The 13,261-nt window shown below is 43.4% G+C and overlaps 2 protein-coding genes across 54 annotated transcripts in view; one reads left to right on the top strand and one right to left on the bottom strand.

Moving 5' to 3' along the window:
- Positions 1-10,627, top strand: part of ARFGEF1 (ARF guanine nucleotide exchange factor 1) — a 149,023-nt gene extending 138,396 nt beyond the window's left edge. For 2 of the 4 annotated variants that reach the window (XM_070075109.2, XM_089336316.1), the window contains 5 exons: positions 2,868-3,007; positions 4,190-4,358; positions 5,177-5,315; positions 7,299-7,416; positions 9,194-10,627. In XM_070075109.2, the coding sequence (XP_069931210.1) occupies positions 2,868-3,007; positions 4,190-4,358; positions 5,177-5,315; positions 7,299-7,416; positions 9,194-9,358 (731 nt within the window). In that variant the 3' untranslated portion in view covers positions 9,359-10,627. The remainder of the gene's footprint in view (positions 1-2,867; positions 3,008-4,189; positions 4,359-5,176; positions 5,316-7,298; positions 7,417-9,193) is intronic. The other 2 variants (XR_011389118.2, XR_007919076.3) reach the window with 2 other exon arrangements.
- An 899-nt stretch (positions 10,628-11,526) lies between these two features.
- The window catches only part of CSPP1 (centrosome and spindle pole associated protein 1), a 140,637-nt gene continuing 138,902 nt past the window's right edge, over positions 11,527-13,261 (bottom strand). For 36 of the 50 annotated variants that reach the window (XR_016236507.1, XM_089336318.1, XM_008255605.5 and 33 more), the window contains one exon: positions 11,527-12,365. Coding sequence is in view for 45 of the 50 variants with exons in the window: in XM_089336318.1 (XP_089192444.1) it covers positions 12,142-12,365 (224 nt within the window). In the remaining 5 variants the exon portion in view is untranslated. Of the gene's footprint in view, positions 12,366-12,934; positions 13,046-13,261 lie in introns of all 50 variants that reach the window. The other 14 variants (XR_011389123.2, XM_089336320.1, XM_089336328.1 and 11 more) reach the window with 3 other exon arrangements.

Raw genomic sequence — 13,261 nt, 5'->3', positions numbered from 1 at the left:
TGGATCATCTGGTGATTCTGTATTTAACTTTTGGGGGAACCACCAAGCTGTTTTCAATGGTGGCTCTACAATTTTATATTTCTACCAGCAATTCAAGTTTTTCCACGTTTGCTAACACTGTTTTTCAAATGATAGCCATTCTAGTGGGTATGAAGTGGTACCTCATTGTGGTTCTGATTTGTGTTTAAGTATTAGTGATATTAAGCATATTTCATGTACTTGTTGGCCATTTGTCTTGTACATGTCCTTTGCTCATTTTTATTTAGGTTTATATTTTTGTAGAATTATAAGAGCTTGCTTCATATTCGTGATACTAGACCCACATCAGATACGTTATTTACAAATCTTTGTTTTCTGTCATAGTAGATCTTTTCACTTTGTAGATAATGTCCTCTTATACATGGAAGTTTTAATTTTGATGAAGTCTAATCTTTTTTTTTTTTCTTTCATTTCTTCTATTTTTGGTGTCATAGATAAGAATCCACTGCAAAATCCAAGATTGTGAGGATTTTCCCCCATATTGCCCTTCAGGAGCTTTCCTCTTTCAAGCTGCTAGATTTAAATTGAGTCATTTAGATTTTTTTTCAGTGCAATTTTAAAGAATATAATTATAGTTGTTTTTGAGAAGGCAGGCTTTGGTGTCCTACTTGAATGGAGCTCCTTAGCTTCAGCCCCTGTATCTTGCTGACTTCCTAAAAGGGGAGGTAGGTGGTGTGGAGCTGCCCATTTCCATTTTCCATTCCTGTTCTCTGGAGAACAGAATGGCTCAGGTCAGCATCCGTTGCAGTTTGAGTCTGCCCTGGAAAATGCCGTGAGTGCAGAATAGTGAGTTGTGTGAGAGAAGGACTTGACTTTTCACTTGACTGATCTGGGAGTATACCTTCTCCTGGAGCAAGGGTGCTGTCTGCTACCCAGAGCTGTGCGCATCTCACAACATCCGTATGCACCCTGTTCTTGCTCCCTAGCTGTTTTTAGGTAAGGTTCTTCCTGGACTTGTCGATTTACAGTAGGCAGAACTGGAGTAAAAACAAATGGGCACCATATTCCCACAAGCACCTTCTCTTGTCGGGTAGGTGATAGTTCTTTGGTATGGAAGCCAGTTACCATCTGATTCTGCTGCTCAGAGAAATGAAATCGCAGAACAAACTTGAGTCCCCTACCCTGTCTAAAGGGCAGCTGGCTCATTCTTCCTGCGCGCTTTCAGGAAACACAGCCACTTTATCTAGACTCTGTGGAGGTAAAGTCTGCTTAGTGATGCTCTCCTGTGGTGACCCATTGACATTGGTAACCTGTTAAAACCTTGGCAATGTTAGGGCTTATTGTGGGCAAAATTTCTCCAGGTAGATGTCCTCAGATATGCTGGTGGCTCTTGCTGGTGAGACGTTAGGATTGCTGTCCTGTTTTCTGAGGATGGAGAGGTTTGGCTTCCCTCTTGAGTTAGTGCAGTTTCATCTGCTCATCTCTCAGCTTTACTGCAGCTGGCAGGCGTCCTGCTGGGAAGCTCTGTTAACATCTGGGAGCGTTCACATTGGCACTCATTGGGACTGATGAAAGACCTCTCCCTAGAGTCTGCCAGCTGCTAAGTCCCTGCTGGAGTGCAGGTGCTGTCAGGAGTCTCTTGCCCCAGGAACTGAGGTTTCTATGACGCAAATGAGCGAATGAGACTGTGCCATTCGTATCATCTTTGTGATAAAGGACTATGAACAAGAGACAACCATGGGACTTTTTTAAACTTGAGATCCAGTTCTAAGAACCACATGTTAGATAGAACGTTTCTGAAAAACGTGTGAAAGGGAGTCTTTGTTAATAATCTCAGTAAGAATAAGTTGAAGCAAATTATGTTGCTGTCCTATAACATGAATTTAACTTCCACAGTTTGGTGCCAAAAGTAGGGACGTTCTAGTGGAATGCTTTTTATAGTAGAAAGCAGCAGAAGGCTTTTCAATCATCTTGTGCTTAGAGCCATTGCCGTGAGACTCAATAGGCAGCCACTCTCCAGAGAAGGCCCTGAAAAGCAAGATCGGGCTGTGGCTTTAAGGCTGAGTGGTCGTGGGACTGCGTGAGCCCTGCCTAGCCCTCTCAGCATCCCAGTTGTTGAGTCTTCTTTCCTGACCTTGTGTCTCTGTATTTGCTTAACTGGATGGTCAGTGGCATGACAGGCTCTTACGAAGATGCCCTGTGGGCCGATGAATCATGAGAAAACCTTGAGCAGATCTGAGGACAGAGGAACATAGTTCCTGTTACAGCTGCACACAAGAATGCAGAGTAGGAGGAGGACTTTTGCTAATTTGCTGTGGCTGCTTTGTAGTAATGCACTTAGCCCAGCCTTGGCTGGTGGATTCATTTTATTTTAGCTGTAACTATTAATATAGATGCAAATAAAATGTGTGCTGTGGCTAAACACAGTATTGCATGGTCTGATGAGAATTCTTGCTGTCCTTCACTTGTCTCGCATAGATCAGGTTCCTCTTGTTCTGTTATGGTGCAGGCTTTTATGCTACCTATATTCAAAGGTCAGACTTGGGTTTATGGCAAATTCTAGTTAACTTTTAATTTTTTATTCATTTGTTAAATTTTATTTAAAGATCTGAATTTTATTTAGTAATTCATAGTGGAACTGTCTTAGATGTATTCACTGTTAAAAATTGTGGGATATTTTTGTTATTTAAAAAGTTACTTTTCTAAATATTAACTAAATGAAAGTTTTGGCAAGCAGTGCAGTGTGAAAAACAGTATGTCCTTCTCAGGGTGTAATGTGCAGGGTACTTTCATACATAGTATTTCCTTAGCATTGTAATGTCATAGAAATCATAAAGGATTCAAAATAATTTTTTGTTTGCATGTGCATTGGGGGGGTTTCCTCACAGAATTTCCAGAACAAAAATTGTTTGCTGCCCTGTTGATTAAATGTGTTGTGCAGCTGGAACTCATCCAGACTATCGACAACATCGTGTTCTTCCCAGCCACAAGTAAGAAGGAAGATGCGGAAAACCTAGCTGCAGCGCAGGTAAGGAGATGTCAGGACGGCTGTTCTTATTGTCTGTAGTTGTAACAGTCCAGGGTTGAGAGCAGGGAGCAGGGTGGAGGTTTGGGAAGCCATCACCCATGGGTGTCGTTTGAAACCGCGAAACTGGATGAAGTCATGAGATAATGCAGCTGGAGCGGAGGGGAGGGCTGGGGCTGAGCTCTGAGGGCTGCATCTGCAGCTCCTGGTGATGAGCAGTACCTCCTGCTGTTTGCATAACATTGATGACCTCACTGTGCTCCATTTTGACATTGAGGACAAAGCATAATTGTAATGGGTACAAGGGAAGGGAGGAACTGGGTACATGAAAGAGTGTTGACTCTAAAGAATTTGGCTGTAAAAGGGCACAGGGAAGTTGCTTGAGGAGCATGACAGGGTCGAGAGAGGGATTTGCTTTGCTCTGTTCTCCAGATTGGCAGTAGGCAGTGTGTTCACTGATGAGAGCTTTCCATTAAAAGGAAGGAGGACAGTACCAGAGGCTGCGCAGTTGCTGGAGTGTATTTTCAGTAGCTAGGAATAATACTTGATGCCAAGTAGGGGCCGTCTGGGTCGTCGCAGTGAGAGATCCAGGGGAGTGTTTGGGTTCTCAGTGCAGCAAGGTCGGCACGTTTGGGAGTGGAAGTCTCGAAGTCTCTTCTGACAGCTTCTGGGTTCTCACTGAGATGGGAAGAAAAGTCATCCACCATGTAGGGCTAGAAGAACCTTTTCAGATACCGAGGAGAGAGGTGGAAAAGTGAGCTGGCTTTCTAGAAACAGGAACTAGGGAAGGGTGCCGGGCGAGCACCCTGAGCCCTTGGGGCTTTAAGAAAATCCAGTCTGTTTTCTCCTGGCAGTTCATGGCTACGGATGTGTAGTCAGCCAGTTACTAAAAAGAAGTGAGGCGTCTTACAAGAGAATAAATGGTCCGTGACTACACGTGGTTGAGGAGGAGGACTTGAGGGGCTGAATGCAGGGCTGGGGTGAGCACAGAGCCCCAGGGGTCAGATTCCAGCAGCCACCTGGGGCAGTGGGAGGGGTGTTTGGTGTTTGGGATACAGAAGAGAAAGCAGGCGTTTTTAACCCTTTGTTAACATAGAGCAGACTAAGTTTCTGGGGATACTGAAATCTGTTATTTACTAAGATGATGTGACTGTGTGTGTGCTGTTGCTGGTTTGGTTTTCTAAGAGAGATGCAGTGGACTTTGATGTTCGAGTTGATACTCAAGACCAAGGAATGTATCGCTTCCTAACATCCCAGCAACTTTTTAAGCTACTGGACTGCTTGTTAGAGTCGCATAGATTTGCAAAAGCATTTAATTCCAACAACGAACAAAGGACTGCTCTGTGGAAAGCAGGTAAGCTGTGTGCTGTCACTTCACGCAGTTCACTAAGGGGCTCTGTGCTGCTCACAAGGCTGCACTTCAGGCCTGGGCGCGGTGCGATGTAATCCACTGCTCAGGTCTTTCACTGGGTAATGGTAAGCCAGAGAACCACCTGGCGGATTGGTTTCTGCCTTCTATAGTGCACCTGTTGTTTGGCCGTACCAATTCTTTCATTTTGTTTAGCCAGCCTGGGCCTTCCTGTTGATACTCATCAACACAGAAAAAGCTGTCCTTTTATGAATAGAGTGCTAGGTGTTTTATGTTTGCTTAGCTTATTTTATTTCCGTGAAAGTGGTTTTGTTCATCCTCTTCCCATTACGACCTAACCTTCAGGAGAGAGTAGTCTGTGTACTTGTTTCTCCCTCGCCAACTTCAGCGGAGACTGTTGGTGCTGAGGTGCACAGAGGCCTTGTTTCCACAAGCACCGGACCTTGCACGCTTTTGGCGATTGAGTCTCCCCTGGCCCCTGGCCTTTGCCCTGTTCACCCCAGATGTCTGCCCTGAGTGTTTTGTGTTTCAAGTCGGGAATACTTGAAAAGAGAAAGAATTCTAAGTACAGAAATCTCCTTCCTGTCAGGCCTCCAGCCGCGTCGTGGCTTCCTGTGGACAGAGCGTGCCGCCCTCTGTGTGACTGCCGCCCTGTGGGCTGTGGGCTATGGCTGTGGGCTGGGCACAGGCTGCTGTGTGTGGCTCACGCACCTCTGCTGAATGCACACAGAATGTGCCATCGCACAGGCTGTTTTATGTGAGATGCTTCTCAAACTAATTCCAGAAACTTGCCCTTTCTGCAGGCTTCAAAGGCAAGTCTAAGCCCAACCTTCTGAAGCAGGAAACAAGCAGCCTGGCCTGTGGGCTGCGCATTCTCTTCCGGATGTACATGGACGAGAACCGGGTCAGTGCCTGGGAGGAGGTCCAGCAGAGGCTTTTAAAGTAAGACTCTCCACTGGCTTCTGCCTTTGCCCAACGTGGCTGCACGGGCCAGAGCAGGAAAAGGGCACTGGCGGGATCAAGCAGATGAGTGCGCCGTATGGCCGCAGCAGCCAGGGCTGCGTCAGGGTGAAGCCAGGAGCACAGAATTCGATAGGTCTCCCCTGTGTGTGCAGGGGCCCAAGAACTGAGCTGTCATCTGCTGCTTTGGCAGGCGCATGAACAGGGAGCTGGATCAAAAGTGGAGTGCCTGGGACTTGAACCACGGTGCCCATATGGGATGCCGGTGTTGCAGGGGGCAGCTTAGCCTGCTTCGCCACAATTGCTGGCCCCACCAAATAGTCTTACAGACAAATACGCTTTGAACAACTGGTGGCATGTCTGCAGGGTGACAAAGATTATTTTCTCCTTTGAAATTTAAAAACTGGAAACCATTATAGTGTTTGGTCCTTTCTAATCCTGTGAGATAGCCATGTTCTACAGAGGGATGATTTGTGCAAGTGAAAATTTGCCTGCATTTAGTTGGAACAAAAATCTTTGGAGTTTCAGTTGATGCAACCCCTTTTTCATTCTGTTTTACCTCATGACAAATTTAAGCCCATACTAAAAATGAAACATGCCATTTAGGAAGAATACTATCACCTACATTGTGCGTTTGTGTCTAGTTGGGGAATACTTGTTCTCAGAGATCAGTTAAATGGACTTTAGAAAGATCACCTGGTCTCTGTTCTCCCATTTTTATTGACAATACTGGTAGGGCCAAGAGGAGCTAAGATCTAAGCCTTCAGTGGTCAAAGGGAAAGGCCGCCCTAAACATCAGCCCAGATCTTTTGACACCATATTTATACATGTGCTTCTGCATCGTGGCTTTAAATTCAGTGAAATTTAGAGATAGGAAAATATGGGTTTTTAAGTTGCATTGGGTTTCTGAAATACGTTTGGTTTTCCTAATTTGAAGAACATCTAAGTAAATGTTGATACTATTACACCTGTTAATCTTTAAAAAAAAAAAAATTATTTGAGGCCGGCGCCTTGGCTCAATAGGCTAATCCTCTGCCTGCAGCGCCGGCACACCGGGTTCTAGTCCCGGTCGCCCCTCTTCCAGGTCAGCTCTCTGCTGTGGCCCGGGAGTGCAGTGGAGGATGACCCAAGTGCTTGGGCCCTGCACCCTCGTGGGAGACCAGGAGAAGCACCTGGCTCCTGCCTTTGGATCAGCACAGTGCGCCAGCCGCAGCAGCCATTGGAGGGTGAACCAACGGAAAAGGAAGACCTTTCTCTCTGTCTCCTCTCACTGTCTAACTCTGCCTGTCCAAAAAAATATATATATATATTTGAAAGGCAGAGGCAGAGAGAGAGAGAGGTCAGAGGTCTGCCAACTGCTGTTCATTCCCCACATGGCCACAACAGCTGGAACTGTGCCTATCCAAAGCCAGGAGCCTAGTGTTTCATCCAGGTCTCCCACGCAGGTGCAGGGGCCCAAGGACTTGGGCCATCTTCTGCTTTCCCAGGCCATAGCAGAGAGCTGGATTGGAAGTGGAGCAGCCGGGACTCGAACCAGTGCCCATATGGAATGCCTACACTGCAGGCGGCGGCTTTACCCGCTGCACCACAGCGCTGGCCCCAGTACTCCTAATCTAAATAGATAGGATCTGGCAAGCTCTAAGATTTATTTATTTATGTGAGTTAAATGAGGGAAAGGGAGAGACAGATCCTCCATCTGCTGGTTCACTCTCCAGATGGCCACAACAGCCAACTCTTAGGGTCTCCCACACAGGTGCAGGGGCCCAAGCTCTTGGGCCATCCTCCGCACTTTCCTAGGCACATTAGCAGAGAGCTGGATTGGAAGTGGAGCAGCGGGGACATGAGCCCTATGGGATGGTGGCATTGCAGGCAGCAGCCCCCGGCAAGCGCTCGAATAGTTACTACTCACTGCCGCCTCTGTCGTGCTCAGTGACTGTAGAACTAACAGGAGACCTTCTCTTGCAGCGTCTGCAGTGAAGCACTCAGTTACTTCCTCACTCTAACATCAGAAAGTCACCGGGAAGCCTGGACTAACTTACTGCTGCTGTTTCTAACAAAAGTTCTAAAGATCAGTGATAACAGGGTAAGTCTGTGTCTCCCACCAGCTCCATGTCTACTGCACGGCGTTGTGACTGTGACTCCAGGCAGGGCTGCCTCCACTCGCAGCCCAGGTGCTGCTGCTGCTTGTTCAAGACCCTTAACTGCCTCAGCTGGCCTCAGTGTGCTCCCTCCTAACCTAGCTTTGTTCTCTAATCCAAGATTCTATAGGGTGTTCAGTAGGGGAGGAAGTCAGAGTCCCTTAGAACATCTTGAAAAACTCTTGGGTGCCCCTTGCATTTTAGTCTCCATCATGACTCCTGGAGTCTCCACTTTGGCCCCATTTTGAAAAAGATGTACAGCCCACTCCTCAGCCTTGCACTCCCCCAACTCCTGAAGGCTGCATGTAGCATGGCTCCTGGGCCTGCGAGCCAGGCTGCAGTCATCCTTTGGCATAGTTAGTGGTTCTTTGTGACCCATGGTCCCTAGTGAATGGGGTATGAACTCATTTTAAAATTTTGAGCCAGTAGAAATGAAAGTAAAATACAAATTATATATAACTAAAGATAAATGCATATTTTAAGGTTTTCAACAATGTTTCATTTACAAAAAAAAAAAAAAGGGTAGCAACTCCTATATAAGGAAGCAGGGTAGTTGTGACCCCCAAGAGTGGAGGCCCTGAAAGCATGTGGGACTCCTAGGGGGGCAGGGCAGTACCACTGGGTGCTGCACGGTGCTCCTCACAGGTCACGCGCCCTAGTGCCCAGGTGCATTTCCATCCATGCTTTAAGGCCACCAAGAGCCACAGAGTCAAGAATTCTTGCGTGCAGACCCCAGGCCATGTTCTTGTCACAGTGTCATCCTGCTTCCTGGTGGTGTGCAGAGTAGCAGGAGAGGAAACAGCGGGCAGAGTTGTATTCAGAGGCTAAGGCACTACAGCAAAGATGCAGTCAACACAGACTGACATGTAAATATGGAATGTATAGTTTTGTCTGCGCAGTGTTTATATATTAGGTAAAAGTTTCACAAAATCTTAAAAAATTGTATTAAACAAAAAGATGTAATTTAAATAACCTGTATTGTATAGAAACAATTCTGATGGCATGTCAAAAAGTTCTGGGAAAATGAAATTAAATTTTGGTGCAAAAAATTTTGAAATCTGTACATGCAAGGGATTCAGATAAGTTCATGCAAAATGTGTATTTTTTTTTAAAAAATTGCATGGATTTCACAAACTTTTTGTATCAAGAATATCTTCATTTTTCCATAAGCTTTTGAGAGACAGTTCCTACCCACCTTTTCATTCCCTGGATGTGCTCACAATGGCATAGGCCAAAGCTCTGAGTTGACAGCTCAATCCAGGTCTTGCATGTGAGTGGCAGAACCCACCACCACTGCCTCCCAGGTCTGCATTAGCGGGAGGCTGCAGAGCCACCTGTTGAACCCAGATAGTGAGAGACATGGGGGTCTCAGCAGCTAACAAACCAAATGCCCACCCCTCCAGGAACTGTTTGAAGCACCTTTGTTGTTCATGCTTGGCTTCTTTCTTGTGCTGTTGTTCAGGAAAAGCAATGCTAAATTTGAGAAATTTGTTGCAAGATACATAGTGGCAAATGTTTTACAAGATCAGGACAGGTAATTAAATGGTTTATTAAAGTGCATCTTTTGATTGCCTTTCCATCTCTCGCTTCCATCATCCATATGCTCACTCCTTGAGGCAGACCCTGCTTCTCCTGTCTTCTGTGGTCAGTGTGTGCAGTTTTAGGCCTTGTGGTTTGCAGTGCAAGCACTACTAACGGAGAAATCCATTCTTTTCCCCCCAGTTTAAAGCTCATGCATCATTCTACTACCCTCTGTTATGTGAAATCATGCAGTTTGACTTGATTCCTGAACTTCGTGCTGTTCTTAGAAGATTTTTTCTGCGAATTGGAGTAGTTTTTCAGATATCACAACCACCTGAACAGGAACTTGGACTAAACAAGCAGTGATGGAATCTTGTGTTCTGTGGGCGTTTACATCCCTCTGCTCTTTAAAAGGACCCTGGCCAGAGCTGAGGTTTCCTGCCTGAAAAATGGTTTTCTCTGAACTGCAGTGTCTGAGAGTTATTGATAAAGATGCTTAGAACTCAAACTTCGAACACTCCAGGCCCTTCTAATAATCTGATGGATTCTGTGTGCTGTGTTGGGCTCATGTGGAACAGAAAGCCTATTTTAAAAGTGTCAGTTTATGCTCGCAGGCCTGTCCTGTGTGCAGGGAGAGCCCCACATGTTCTGGCAGGCTGTGGAAGTGAAATTTACCCAAAGAACTATAAAGATTGAACTTCTGCAAGAAGTACAACTCAGGAGAGCTGTATTTTGAAGGATAAAATGTTTCTAATTGGGGGGTAGGGGAAGAAGAAATTATTGTTCATGGTAAAAAATATTTAGCACCTATGGTATTCTGAAGATTTTTGCACACTCAGGCTGTCTGAGATACTGGTAATCATCCTTCTGTGAAAAATGTACAGAGATGCAGGTCTGTAATATAAAATCATAACATTATATAGTTTTCCCTGCACTGGTTTATTTCTTTAATTTTCTTACCCACTTGCTAAATATCCCTAATATTTTGTCAAATGCACTAAACATTTTGGTTGAACTTTTTTTATATTCTGTGGGATTTTTAATTTTGCCTTTTTGAGGGGGTGGTAATTTTGAGGGTTTAACATACCCAGAAGCTGTTGTGGGTGATACTTGTCAAGATCAAAAATAGGAAAACAAAGGTGAAAATATCCCTCCTGACAAGAACTACCTGTAATACAATTATTTTAGGGCTTTTAAAGATGAGCCATTAAAATAAATGATCCTGCGACTGAAACTTGAATCACTGCAAAATGAATCTTAGGTTTTTGGTTTTTTTTTCCCTTTCCTTTTGGGTGGCTGGCTGGGCTTGATGTAGATTTTACTCTATGTACAGAATTCAATGTTGAATATATTAAAATAAATCTGGCATGGTTTGGGGAGGTTAGATTTACTGGAAATGTATTCATACTGTGAATTGTGTTCTGATGGTTAAAGACAAGATTGTCAAGCATTCCGTATTAACAGTGGATGTAGAAAATTTTTTCAGATGGATAAAATGTATATGGTACAGATGTAAAGTTTTCTATGTAAAAAATTCTGTACAACTTTCTGTACAATACTGATTCTCATCTGGCATATTCTAATCAGGTTATAGGTCAATAAAGTTTTTGAATTATTTCATCAGTGCAATCAAAACCTGTGTAACCCACAGCCCCATGTTTCATTTATTATGGAAAGGATATTTTTGGCCAGAAGTACAAATTCAATAATCTTTGGATTTTTTTTCCTAGCTTCTGGTGTTAGATCCTGCCTTATACCTTGCTTTCTTGACTTTAGGATATTTGTAACTTTAATATTTTGTATATCTATAAATACAGAATAAATCTACACTATTTGAATAAGCTGAAACAAAGTTAGCTCAAGTTCCCTTCTGGGCAGACTGCAGCGTTGATACTGTGTGGTACGTAGCATACAACACGTCAGTATAATTTTTAGAGGTTTATGCCACAGAACAAGAGAAGTATCTAGTCTTTGCTTTCACACCTCTCTTGGATAACAGTTAAACCACGCACTAGCAATGTGTTTTACTTATAGTCCTAAGACACAGCTCTGGTAAACCCAAGCTGCATGCTGGAGCTGAGAGTCACCCACCTCAGTGACCAGGAGCCACTGTGACCTTCTGATCTATCTTAGAGACAAGGGCTTCTCACATCCTGGTGGTTTAATATTTACTGGTGTGGTATCAGGACTTTCCCTAGAGGAACAGAAGCTTTCTTCAAGATGATGGAAGAAAAAACCTTTAATAGTAAAACAATTGTTACATTATTGAATACAAATCTCACATCCGTTAGTGGAAACTTGTTGAAGCAGTACCTGTGGCACCAGCTGTCATGTTGAAGTCTCTAATCCTAGTAAAAATTATTTTGATATTCTTTGAAGCAGTACTGCTTAGTGATTATGGAAACAGACTCACTTATCCAAAGGTGCATGGTGGCAAAACAAAGATTCCAGTCTCTGTTCTTGGTGGTCCTACTGCTTTTCAACCTCTAGAAACCTAGCATACATTCCAATTTGAGTTAAATAAGAAATATACATTGATAATAAAAATAAAAATTTATTTCTGTCAAGAAGTAGTTATATAAATTAGTAACTTAAGACAATGCCTTTCATTGGCACCAAAATAATATGCAGGCAGAAAGATATAACATTTAGTGCATGGCTCACAGGAATAAAGTAATTACAGCTCCATAATTTCTACAGAATCAGTAGCTACAAATGACATTAGAATAACACATTTGATCCCCTCATTACCTAGCAATGAATAGTCACAACTACAACAGATGTAATTACCAAGTGAATTATTTTAAATAGATTCCAATCTGTCTCAAGGATTATCCTGGTTTTACAGTACTGTTAAGACATTTTCTATACCTTGTCTTAATGGCAAACAGTTTAAAAATAATGCACATACGGTAGTTGAATCCAAGAGTTGATTACCCCCTTAATGGCAAAATTTTGCAAAAATAGTTCTATATAATTCTATCAATAATCTTAGCCTTTTATTTATGTACATAACATACATCTACACAATCACGGAAAAGCACTTTTATATACAGATGGAACCTGAGCAGATCATTCTCAGGTAGAAGGTACAGGTTTCACACGCTTCTCACCATAAAAGGCACTACTGGATCCAGCAGAGACTAATTTTAACCATGTGCAGTAGACAGCCCCTGCCAAGTGTAAGTGCCAGGTTTCCCAGGAACCTGCTGCTGCTCCTGCTCCTGGTTCAGCTGCTCTGCCATGAAGTATTTCAGTGTTTCTGAGGTCCCGGGGCGGAGCCAGGGTTCAGTTGCAACAGAATTTGATCCGTCATCACTCACATGTTTGATGATGTCATCAGGGTCCACCAGTGAACTCTCATCGTCATCTACTAGAGGCAACAGACACATGACTCAGGTGACAAATGCGGGTCTCCTGTAGTCTGACCCATTACAGCTCTGCATTTATTTCTGTTCAGAACTCTCCTTTTAAAAGGTAGGAAAACAGACCCAAGGAGGAATTCGTTTTGTGAAACAAAAATGATCAAATGAATAAGCCGACTGCACGGCTGCAGTTTCCCAGAGGGAGTCTAAAGCAAACAAAAATTCTAAATGTATCAAAGGAGACTGCGGAACAAGTTAATTATGCAAGTGAATGCAGTCTGTCTTTGTAACCATCACCTCCAGGAGACGCCCTGGATACAACAGAAAGCTTTTATTTAACTTCGGGAGGTTTGAAGAATACTCTTAACCTCTAGCACTAGACATAAGGAAATATAACATGCAATTCTGAGTAAGCACTGACTGGATGAAATTACTTCTGTTCTTATACCCCTACCTAAGAAGGCTATGTCTAGGCTACTAAGAAATCAGCTTTTAAGTTCCATCCTTTAAATTTGATTATATTCAGTTTTCACATTTGTCTTATAATTAGGTATAATAGAAAAATCTGTCTTCCTACCCTGTGATGTCAATTTCTTTAAAAAAAAATTACATCTCATCTGTGAAGTAGCCCAGCAAAAGGATATGTGCAACTTAATGAGCAATCAATCCACATCGTACCCAAAAGCTCCTGTTTGAAAGGACAATGTTAAACAAAAAACAGTTTAGACACTGATAACGTTCTGAACAAGTAGATTCTTAAAATATCCTATCGTCTCTCAGATACAACCCTGATAAAAATTCCATTTAATCAACAAGTAATCCTCAGTATACATTTAAAAATGCATTTTAGCTGAAAAGATACCCTCTCCCACTCTCCCACTGTTCCACACTTTTCTGGGTATAA

This window comes from Oryctolagus cuniculus, chromosome 6 (assembly GCF_051225735.1).
Source record: "Oryctolagus cuniculus isolate XC-2025 breed Fujian yellow rabbit chromosome 6, ASM5122573v1, whole genome shotgun sequence".
In the NCBI taxonomy this organism is placed as follows: domain Eukaryota; kingdom Metazoa; phylum Chordata; class Mammalia; order Lagomorpha; family Leporidae; genus Oryctolagus; species Oryctolagus cuniculus.
The sequence above is the reverse complement of the archived record's forward strand: the minus strand, read 5'-3'. Positions and strand labels throughout refer to the sequence as shown.